This window comes from Macrosteles quadrilineatus, unplaced genomic scaffold, assembly GCF_028750875.1.
Source record: "Macrosteles quadrilineatus isolate MER2022 unplaced genomic scaffold, UCM_ALF_1.0 Scaffold_2__2_contigs__length_208266976, whole genome shotgun sequence".
Classification (NCBI taxonomy): Eukaryota; Metazoa; Arthropoda; class Insecta; order Hemiptera; family Cicadellidae; genus Macrosteles; species Macrosteles quadrilineatus.
In genome coordinates, this window is record NW_026542595.1 from 186401127 (window position 1) to 186413255 (window position 12129).

The following is a 12129-nucleotide window of genomic DNA, read 5'->3' on the forward strand; positions in this document are numbered from 1 at the left end:
CCAGGGACAGAATAAAGTTGATTTAAGAAATAATTAGTGGAAATTTGTCACCTTTTATGGTAGGACAAAACATATAATCGTATATAAATCGCTATTGCATATTAATAAATGTGTTATACAAGATTGTAATTTAATAAATTGTCTTATATTTACACTAAATAAAATGAACAAAATGTTTATGAAAGTTTTTCATAACTGCGAGACAATATTTTGCGAGAACGGGCTTTATACTTAGGCTGGTATGTAGTGAGGAATTTATTTGAGGCAGGATTCAATTTGACTGCAAACACCATTGCTATGTTTGTAATAACACTTGGAAACATATAACAACTATATGTATGTTGTGGTATTAACATTTAAACTAAGGGATTAACTTTAAGATTATTAACTGATTAATAATAAGAACATACTTTCTAGTTTATAATGTTTTAAAGGTATAACTGGGCAATCGATTTCAGTGGTATACACGATCCAGGAAACTTATTTATACATAGTTTTTTTTATAAAAAATAATTAATATATATTTAGTAGCAAACACTCTACGTTTTCGCATAGTTTGAAACTAATTAAAACTGTAGATAATTTTGGAATAGCTGTTTACTAACAGTGGTTTCATTTAGAGCTAAACTATAGTCAAACTACTGTATAGCACTTCACCAACAGTCGACGCCATCAAGAACACACCACCATAACCTACAGGTGGGGCGGGGTTATTATGGATGTTATCGTCCTTAAAATATAGCATGGTATTATGAGTACGCAAATAACAGTAACGCTAACGTTATACATTAGCCTACATTTGGATCTCCTAGTTAATTTTATACTTTTCTCATAACTCTAGAAGAACTTATTTGTCCAAAAGAGTGTATAGTCAATGGTATCAATCTCTACACTTTTATGGATAGCGAACATGTTTTTGTTAAGAGAAGCAGTCTGCTATGCGTACCACAATCCAGTTATTGAGGAGAATCAATGTGTTGATAAAAAACAGTACACACTCATCATATCTTAAAATTTCCACCACTACTTTATATTATTAAATATTACTTTGTTTTGAAGAAAATTGCACAAACTACCACCTCGTTTTAAAAGCTAATCGTACAAATTTCTTTTATAAACAGGTTTCAACCTATTCGATGCAGTCTTTTAACAATGTTCAATGTAGCCTTTATTTCTATAAATGCAAACAAATAAAACTTTTTATGAGCTATAAATGTAGGCCTATTTATTTGCCTTAAGAGTATTTTATAATCAATTTATCCATGTATTAGTTCAGTTTATATTGCAATTTATAACGTTGCTAATGATTTACTGTCCACAAACAATAGCTTTAACTCTAAAGCTGGGTTATTATAACCTTAATAGCGTGTACAGTCGTGTCATAATGGTTTTCAATCATCGTTAAACGTTAACTGCCACATCAGCAGATACACGACATGTATTGAACTTTGATCATTATCTGTGTTCATACAGGTAGTTTGTGAACGTCGAATTTATTATGTATGGGGAAAGTTAATATGATGTTTATTTAACAAGTATGAGTCTATTGCACAATTAAGATGTCGTAAGCATGGTAAACTGCGTTTTGATATTGAAGTTTACTTAAAAAAAAGTTGTAACCTTCATAGGTCTGTACAGTTCAACATCCGAAAATACAGTTAACCTTTCGCTGAGCGTTAAAGAGTTAGTTAATGGCTAAATTGGGTACAAAGGGGCTTCTAATAAAAAAATCTAATCTTAAAATTAAAAAAATAGTTTATCTTAAAGTTTATTTTCAAAACATATCCATCTATAATAACTCCATTCACATATACAACCATTTTGATAGTATATAGTACCAAGTTTGCAGCTGCATATTTCAAAAAATCTTTTAATCACGACTACAGTAACTATCTTTTGACATTAAATTATTATTCATGAGCAACTACTTTATGTGAACTCTTTGATTTCAATAAGAATCTGTCTGTTGTACAAAACAAACACTTACAATACACTGTAACTTAAATAAAAAGGACACACATGTTGGATCAAACTGCAAAAGAGGATTATAAGGGATCCAATACAGTGAGCCTTTAAGCGGAAGGAGAAAGCTGGCAAAGGTTTAAAATCTCTCGCCACAAGTCTATAAATCCAGGCAACAATGAGGTAGGTGTCAATGTCGTCTACCCTGCTTCTCTTACCTACCAGATATTTGGTTTCTATTCAGTTTGGCCCAGCAAATGTATTGATCTTAAATTACATTTTAAATTTAATTTTGGCCCATCTCAATTGCTAACTTTTATGAAACGTAACATAAATATAAGGAGGGATGGTGTATGTAGTTGAGTTTTGTATTTTATTTTATTAATTTACTGAGCATATTTTTTCTATACATAAATTGCAATACATACATTATAGTAAATGATGACCAAGTCACTTAAAATTATGCATTATTTTCACTAAGATGGATTTATGTTGGTAATAAAATGATAATACTTTTAAAAATGATTCCTACTCTATGTTTACCACACCACATACTGTATACTTTTTATAAAATTCTGAACTGACTTTTAACTTGTACTAAAAACTCATAATCATAATGTAGAACCACTATTTATATTGAACGAATCTAAAGCCTAAAAACGTTTAAAAACGCATAACTATAGCTTAAAAAGACCTCACTAACTCAAAATTTGTAGACCTAGAGGTTGTCGGGTTTGGGGGTTATTGAGTTATCCAGAACATTGGAATTTTTTATGGGTTTTCAATAAATGAATATAACAGACAAACTTTTATGTCGACAAATATTACTGAGGTAAGTATTTTTACATATTTAGTAAACGATCTTCAATGAAATGTCGTATATTTAACAGTTAAAACTAAATGATCCGAAAAAATTGCCTTTTTTGTTTGTACTGTGTCAACTGTTACGAGTTATTGTGATTATTCTGATTTTCGTTTCTTCATAATTGAAATGAAGACATTAAACATTTCAGAAACAAACAAAAAAAATATTCTGGTAAAATGTACGCTAAGCAAAACACTAAAGAAATAAAAAGTAAACTGTCCTGCTTTATCTAGACATTTCAGAATGCACTTCACTTTGTAGTGCACTTTTTACGTCAAACAGTATAGCATTTAGCCATTCGTCATAAAGATAACTCAAAGAGTTTCAAAGATGTGCGATTTGCCGCAACATTGGCAGCAAATGGCGGGAACCGAGCAGAATCTTTTATGACATCCCTGGGTGTGATAAATCCTCAAGTCAAAGGAGCCGATAATGTCACGGAATACGGGGGGGAACCTAGTGAGACTCTGGAAATAGTTAAACTTGTTGAAATCCCTAAATCAGCGTTGAAAATGAGGACATTATAGATGAATTTATCTTGGAAAAAACGTATCGTAAAATTGGATAAAATAAGTGAATTTTACACCTTTTAAAACACTTTATTAAAGTCATTCATGCAAAACTAATTGAAATAAATAATATCATAAAATATTAAGGACAATTTAATTTTATGTAAAACATGCACTGCAGCAACATTTAATTGTTTGATATTCATTTATGTGAAAATATACAATACCTTATTAGTACACTAAAAATATGTTTTGACCCCAAAAAAATTAGCACAACCGGGGAATTTTGGTACAGATGTTGGGTGCCTTCCTTTTGAACATACTAAAAGTCCCCTAAAATTGAAGCTGTGCTACGGCCGCCATGTTGGAAAATGGTGGCATATTTCTGTATTTTTCACTATAGTGACTTTATTATTAGAGATACAGGGAAAAGCTAAATATACAAAATGTAGGTAATCTAAAAGTACACATTTTTTGTATTTACCATCTTTCTCTAAACCCAACGGGTTTTGAGTTATTAATAATTAAGTATATTTAGTTTTTTCTATTTATCAAAAATAGGTGAAACACATGGAAATTTACCGTTACTTTCAAGGATTATGATAATTTATCCCATTTAATTAAATAGTGTGATACTATAAAATCTTAATATTAAACTTATTTTATGAGTAAAACATCTCCGCCACATCAAACCTGCGGACTCAGCAAATTTCCATTTGATTGGATGTTTTATTAAATGTATATAAATGAAATTAGGTTCAACAGGTAACTAGGTTTGCTGCTACAGGTAGGTTATTATAGTGTGTTTTTTTAAAGTAAAATATCAATAATTTAGTATAAAATAACTAACTTTCCAAGCTTGATCATAATATATCTATAAACAAGCAAACTACAACGGTTAACTAATTCATAAGAATAGCATGGGAATTTTAAATTTACAATTTACAAATTTGAATATACACATTTTGGTTGTCTTTACTAAAAAGATGGCGTTTATTCATCACGATTAGAATATTAACCAAATGGGGTTTCAAAAGGAGAAGGAGCCTGTTATTTAAGTAATATTAATTCGTACCAAGTATCGGAAATATTGTATGCAGTGAGGTAATTTACCGTATTTTGTAAAGTACGCAATAGTCATATTAATATTTTATCCTCATTTTTTACCCATTTAATAGTTAACATTTTAGTATTTTTATGGCACCACCACACTAACATACTTGACATCCCATTTTAAATTTGGAAGGTTTTTTTTCGTGCCTAGTTCATGTTGGTGACTAATTAAGTATGGTATAGTATAGTTTGAAAACTAAGTATAGTTAGTTTTATTTTCAAAAATCGGTGAAACCAATCGCAATCGACGGTTACTTTCAAGGTTTACGACAATTATTTATCCCACTTAGTTGATATCAGAGTAGAGTGATAGTGGTAGTGCCATCAAAATATTAAAATGTTAATTTATTAAATGGGCAAAAATGAGTATAAAATATTAATATGACTATTGCGTACTTTACAAAATATGGTTGATTACATCACTGCATACAATATTTCCGATACTTGGTACGAGTTAATATTACAGTACTTAAATAGCTTGCTTCATCTCATTTTGAAAACCCCTTCGGTTAGTATTCGAATCGTGACGAATAATCGCCATAATTTTTAGTAAACACAACCAAAATTTTTATATTCAAATTTGTAAATTGTAAATTTAAAATTCCCATGCTATTCTTAAGAATTAGTTAACCGTTGTAGTTTGCTTGTTTATAGATATATTATGATCAAGCTTGGAAAGTTAGTTATTTTATACTAAGTTATTGATATTTTACTTTAAAAAAAAACACACTATAATAACCTACCTGTAGCAGCAAACCTAGTTACCTGTTGAACCTAATTTCATTTATATACATTTAATAAAACATCCAATCAAATGGAAATTTGCTGAGTCCGCAGGTTTGATGTGGCGGAGTTGTATAACTCATAAAATAAGTTTAATATTAAGATTTTATAGCATCACACTATTTAAATAAATGGGATAAATTATCATAATCCTTGAAAGTAACGGTAAATTTCCATGTGTTTCACCTATTTTTGATAAATAGAAAAAAACTAAATATACTTAATAATTAATAACTAAAAAACCATTGGGTTTAGAGAAGGATGATAAATACAAAAAATGTGTATTTTTAGATGACCTACATTTTGTATATTTAGATTTTTACTGTATCTCTAATAGTAAAGTCACTATAGCGAAAAATACAGAAATATGCCGCCATTTTCCAATATGGCGTCCGTAGCACAGTTTCAATTTTAGGGGACTTTTAGTATGTTCAAAAGGAAGGTACACCCAACATCTGTATCAAATTCCCCGGTTGTGCTAATTTTTTTTAGGTTCATGGAATTTTTATCTCTTATTTTTACTGCACTATATAGGTCAGTTATTAGTCGATAAATGAATGTAGTTTAATAATAAATCTAATAGATAAATGTGGTTCTCTATACCCATAAGAGGTGGTTTCAAATCAACATTTTACTATGATAAGTAATAAACAGATTTTAATCTTCATTCTCGTGATGAGTTTAACTAAATTTACTTAAATGCACTATACTAAATAAATAATATTTATGTTGAAAAAAACGATAAAGGATTTACGTTACAGCATCTCCTCAGTACTGAAGATGCTGTAATAAATGTCAGAGTGCAAATATTTGTTGTAGTTATGTAAATGTATACAAGGATCATTGGAACATAAAGCCGTTAGGGTATGATTGGAAATTCTCCTTTAATTGTAATGATGCAGCCCCAACTAACGAGAACGGGTCGTTACTAGGGTTGATTTAATTATACGTTTTCTCGTCATTAATGTCTCGTTGTTACGTAAAAGCTATATTTCGTTACGTCTCCTCACCAATAAAAGATACTTGATGGAAAATTGTGAAACGCAAAACTTATTTTCACTTGGAATCGTTAAATGTGCATTTATAACTTTTACATTTTGCAGGTAAAATCTATTCAAAAATGTAAATGGAGTTTAGTGCAAACTAATAGATCGCTATGAACAAATTGTAATCGTTACCTAATAGAACATTGTGGATAATGCAACGTGACTTTTTAGGAAATCGAATAGCTTGTGAACAAATTGACTATAATTTGGAAATTATAAAGGGATTTTCTCATTCGCAAATTAAATGCGAGAGAAATCATTTAACAGACTCTTATAGTATGGTGTAATTAGACCTAAACCCCAACATCCAATGTGAAAGCAAACTTTTGACTCCAACCTGTTAAATATATCAATCAATATTCTATATATACAGGATGAATAAAAAGTCAAGACCCCCCCCCATCTAATATTTTTCTAAGTAAATATACAGAGATATCCTTTTGGGGGTCGTGCAATCTTAACAGGAAGTTTCTTTTTATGATTTTGACATTTTTGAGTGTCCCCCCAAAAGAGGGTATTTGGGGGGTAACTCAAATATTTTAAATGTAAGCCCCCTTCAAGTGACACCTCATTTTAAAGTGTTTACAGAAACTTAAAGAATTGTGAAAACTAGAGGTCGCTATCTCTTCTCTGTCTAAAATAGTAGCCCATCAAATGTTGTGGAAAATCAAAATATTATATGGGGGTTCTTAACTTTTTATTCACCCTGTATTATATATATATATTATATTCAATATTTTATCTATATTGTATGGTAAAAAGTTACGCAATTTTGAAAGACCCTTCTTGGATGTCGAGGTTAGGCAATTTTTTTGACTGAATGTACCGTATTACTCAATTCCACCAATAGACGATCAATAGTATGGCAGAATTTGTCTTGCCAATAAAAAAGTTACTTTTTAGATTATTTTTTCGTTGATGGATGCATCTGAAAGAAAGTTGTCACTATCACAAAACCACTTCAGACAATGCACAGGCTATGCAATAATATGAATTTAACCTCAATAGGTTCATTTTATCTTTATTAGGGGGTTTATATTCAAAAAATGGAACACAAGCGACATCTTTCAATATAGTTCAAGAGAGATAATCTTTACGTGAGGCGTATACATCTTTCCCTAAACAAGAGAATTATGCGAGTTCACGAAACCAAATCGAGATAGAGAGTGTCTCAACGACATCAGGCGAGATTTTCTTTTCGTAACCGATGGTTTGTTAATCATAAGAATTTTTGAGGAGAATTTGGGACAAAAAATTAAATAGTATTTTTTCAAAGTTCACTCTGATATAACTATTTAACCACATTGCTTGACTCAGATAAGAACGCATGTATTTTAAATTGTCTATAATTTATTATAAGATCATTACACAAAATTGCTGTATTAAAATGCCAATATGATTTAAACTCACAATTTCAATTTTCAAAAATGTAAATAAGTGTAAGAGAATTCTTAAACTTGAATGAATTCGCAAAGCCCAACATTCAATTAGACACATAAAATATATAAATAATCCTACGTTAACTGTTATTAAAGGAACTTGATAGGTATTTCTTTTATTTAAATATTTAAACTTTAAATAAAATTGAAGAAGGTTCGACACATTTTCAATTTTTTAGCAATCATGGATTTTTTAGATCCCATGAGAATAATTGTGGCTAAAGTTTAACCCTTTCTTGTAGGCATTTAATTTAGAAACACTGTTGATCAAGGAAATATTTTTTTCTGGTATTCCTTAAATACGATTGATACTTATAGACAATACGTTTTATAGACCTACACTTATCCTGTTCATATCCTGTTTCAACTAATGACACCTTATTCCCAATGAAATTTCCAAGTAAATCAATTCCGTATACATCAGCGTTCTTCAAGAGAACACGTTTGTAAATCCTAATCTAAATATTTAAAATTTGCACCAGGGAATGAAAAGTAATCCAGTTCTTTCAGAAGTGAGCAACCTTCTTTGATACTACGCAAAGACCTCAAAGCGAGGCCGCAACCCCGTACCCTAGATTGATGTATGGCACCAACGTAGGCAAGATCGAAGGGTATGTCTCCAGATGTTATCAAGGTTGGGGTGGCTGTGTTTGTATCAAGGCTGTTTACAACGGTTATCTTCCCTTGACGTCTCCCATATTGATAACAAGTCTAGACCTTTGCTGGAACGCTGGCCGCCAGATAACGTTTCCACTTTGTTCTTTTACGGTTACTGTTATCCCTTTGTTTTAACCTCTTTGTCTGGCTCATTAAGAAGATTAGAAAAGCAGTTGTGCTTCTTATCAAGCGTTTTAAATCTGTAAAAAGATTGCTTTCAGTTCGCCGTTCTTTGAAAGAAAGTAGGTAGGAGAGGTCGTTTCAACAAATTGGATTGTCGAGGAGTTATTTTAAACAAACAAATTAGATTGCCTTAATTTTGATAGTACACAAGAACTTAATGGTTGACAGAACCTATAAATCGTGTAATTTTAAGATAATAACATACCATGTACATGTGCACTTTGGTACTTGTCAGACATCACTTTGTTTAATTCTTATTTAAAGTGATTTTATTTTTTTACTGGCCAAAAAACATTACACATGTGCTGTGTTCTGTTCAGAGTTGGTCCAGCAATAATGATATACATGAATATTTCTCACTTAGTTAACCTAAGTTCCTGAATATACCTTTGACACGGGGAACTATTCTTTTTTTAATACATCTATTTCAGAGAGAGCTACTGTACTTAAGGAATACTTAAGAACCATTATTTTCAGGTATTCGTACAAGTAAATTTAATCTGATAGAAACAGTTTAGTGATTTTTGCATATCTATTGTTTATTACTGTTTTATTTATTTAAGGTGGAACATTGAGGAAGTTCTAAATGAGGGCTGCCTATCATAAGAACGTTAGGAGAACACATTTTGCAGATCTAATAATATACTATAGATGTACTACGCAGAAATATGGAAAGGGCAAAATAATTTGAACACATTCCATAAAGTTATTTATAATGACCAATACAAATGTTTTATTACATATTACAATGTTACTTTTGGCAACATTCAACCTACTATTAAATATATTTACACAGGTTTATTTTATTTACATTAAATCTATTGTTATATAAAACTTCGTTTCTAAAATGTTTCTACAAATACACATTTTATATTTACAGCAAATCTAAAAAACAAATAAACCCCTTCTGCAATATTATACACAACACTTTTTACAACAACAATCATAAACTAAGCTGTAATATAAACGAGGAACGAAAAAATGCACCAAATAGTTTTTTACAAATAGTTATGTACTGAGCAAAGTTGCATGGAAAAAATAAAAATTATATCGTGCTATGTGTGTGGTTACGAAAAAGGCATTATGGAGATTAAAAAACACATGCAAACAGCCAGCTGGTATTCAAAACAATGTCCAAGGGCACTTGGATACATTGAATGCTTATTTCAAAACTAGGATTTTGGGTTTTATGGTTAGATTTTTATTATTAACTAACATTAACAAAGTCAACAACATATTTCAATAGGAATAACTACATAAAATATTTTAATAAAACAGACTTAGGCTTATAAACTATAAATTTAAAACCAAAAAATCTAAAAAGCTGAATTATACTGGTTGGTTATATTTTCTTAAATTTATGTAATAAAATATATCAGCCAAGTAAAACTATTTTGATTGCATATGCAAACTATATTCACAGCCACATTTTAAAAAAACTCCCAAAGTTTGTTATTTGCAAAAAAAATCTATCTACAAAGTAAATATTTAAACAGGATGAACGGATTTACATATTTGCATAGTTGGATATATTATGCATGACAATAATGCACGTACAATAGGAAATTTAATATCAAACAAACATTAAAAACACAAATAATATTTGTTTCTTAACAGAAATGTTTGCTCGTGTATAATATAGATGTAAAACATCACGTATCCAGGCTTTGTAAGAAATTCATTTTACCTTAGTAAACTACATATGTAGGCCTAAATACCTGTAAATATTTACTATCTTCTAAATAAATTATCTTTTCCAATTGGGAAAGTCATAAAAATACATTTATGAGTCTTTCACCTAGTAATTTGACATATTTTTGTGAAAGACTTTTATTTTCAATGCCTGAACAATACAAATGCTCATTAATCTGCAGCTCTTTACAAAACGGGTTTCAGTCTCCTGAACTTTGGTCAAACAATAGAAAATAATAACTATATTCTAAAAAAATATTTTTGTATATATCACAGAACACAGTTTATTTAATTCAAAATGCAATAGGCAGTAATCATTTCAGGAATAGTATTTTGAGGTCTTTTCTAAGGTTAGTTGTTGGTTATGTTCTTAACACATGAAGTTAACGAAACATTTGGAAGCATTTTGCCAACTTCAGCTCAGCTCAAGTACAGTAGGTACATGCATAAAGTCGCGGCTTAAAATTAGTTCGTCAGCGAAAAAAGAGAAGATCGAAAAATCAGGATTATTATTAATTTAAATTCAATTGTTTACCTAGAATATTTCTACCATAATTCACCTCAAATTACTCGCTTTAAGGATATCATTCTTCTTACTATACTGTACATATATAACATAAAATAACAAAAATTGAACATTTATCATTTATTGAGAAGAGCCTGATGTTTTTAATTTTCCAACTTAAGATTTGTACAATCAATATCTAGAAAAATAAGAAAAAAACGTTCATCAAGCCATAGAAAATAATAATTTTAATTTTTTGATTGCTAAGCTCTAATCAATTCTTTTTGTTATTTTTGACTTGCAATATGCTTCCTGGTGTTTTGGAAAGCCTTTGGGATAACGTTACTGATATTCGTGAAAAATACTTTCTCTTAGACTTCTCGTGCCACTAATCCTGATCTTTAAGAAACTCTTTATAGAAACTGTTGTCTAGAAAATGCATGAATCTCTTCATGTTGCAGATCTTGATCGCAGGAATATTCTTCATACTATGCTTTAAACTTTCTATTGAAATACCAGGAGGGACCAATATTTCTGCTCTAAAATCTCATGAAATAAGTCACTTTGGGGCTTTTGGAGGCTAGTAGATATTTAAGATTCTTGTAGCAGTTTCTGAAAAAAATGTCCCAAGTTCCAGCTCTTGATGTCCACAAAGTGTTTTTCTCATAGTATTTCAAAATTCTCCATGTTGCGGTTCTGTTATCACAGATTAGCTTCACAAAGAAACTAACTGTCTTTGAGAGCCTGGCATCTGCTGACAAATAGATCAGGAGAGGGAATCAATTGGTTTTCCTGAAATAGATGCAGATCTTCGAACTACAGCCATGGTCCTAGCTGCTTTTCTATTAGTGATGCTGCATCGTTCCTACCCATGACTCTCAGTATGTTGACAAGGTCAGTGACGGCTGATGGTTCCCTGTGTCTGGCTTCCCATAGGTCAAGGATGTGCTCTGTTGGGCTCGGCTTGGTGGCGAAGTAGTTAATGTACCTACCAACAAAATAATATTGTAAGTGGCTTAGGTATGAATATTAGGAAGGTTCTATACATTTGCTGACAAAATCGTCAGCCAAAAGGTTAGTTAGAGAAGAAAATGTTTAATGAAAAAAATGGTCTGCATGTAAGGAGTTAAAAGTTAAAAATACTTTTGCTTTTGGAAGAAACATCTTTATGCAATACAAAATAAAGTTTGAAAGTTTTTAGGAAATATTATATTACATTACAAGAGCTCTTAGTCTTTAAGTAAAGTAGTAATTGGTTATGGTTGATAAATAAAATCAATATATAAACTTTGTTGCCTTAAAGTGAAATGAAGTTGAGTTTTAGTTTTAATTGTTATCAAAACATTATAAAAATCACTCTTAGTAATTTAAAAAA

The 12129-nt window shown here is 30.4% G+C and overlaps 1 protein-coding gene across 1 annotated transcript in view; it reads right to left on the minus strand.

Moving 5' to 3' along the window:
* Positions 1 to 9253: 9253 nt before the first annotated feature.
* Positions 9254 to 12129, minus strand: part of LOC128986374 (netrin receptor UNC5C-like) — a 79570-nt gene continuing 76694 nt past the window's right edge. The window contains exon 16 of the mRNA XM_054406724.1: positions 9254 to 11742. Within this exon, the coding sequence (XP_054262699.1) occupies positions 11571 to 11742 (172 nt within the window). The 3' untranslated portion in view covers positions 9254 to 11570. The remainder of the gene's footprint in view (positions 11743 to 12129) is intronic.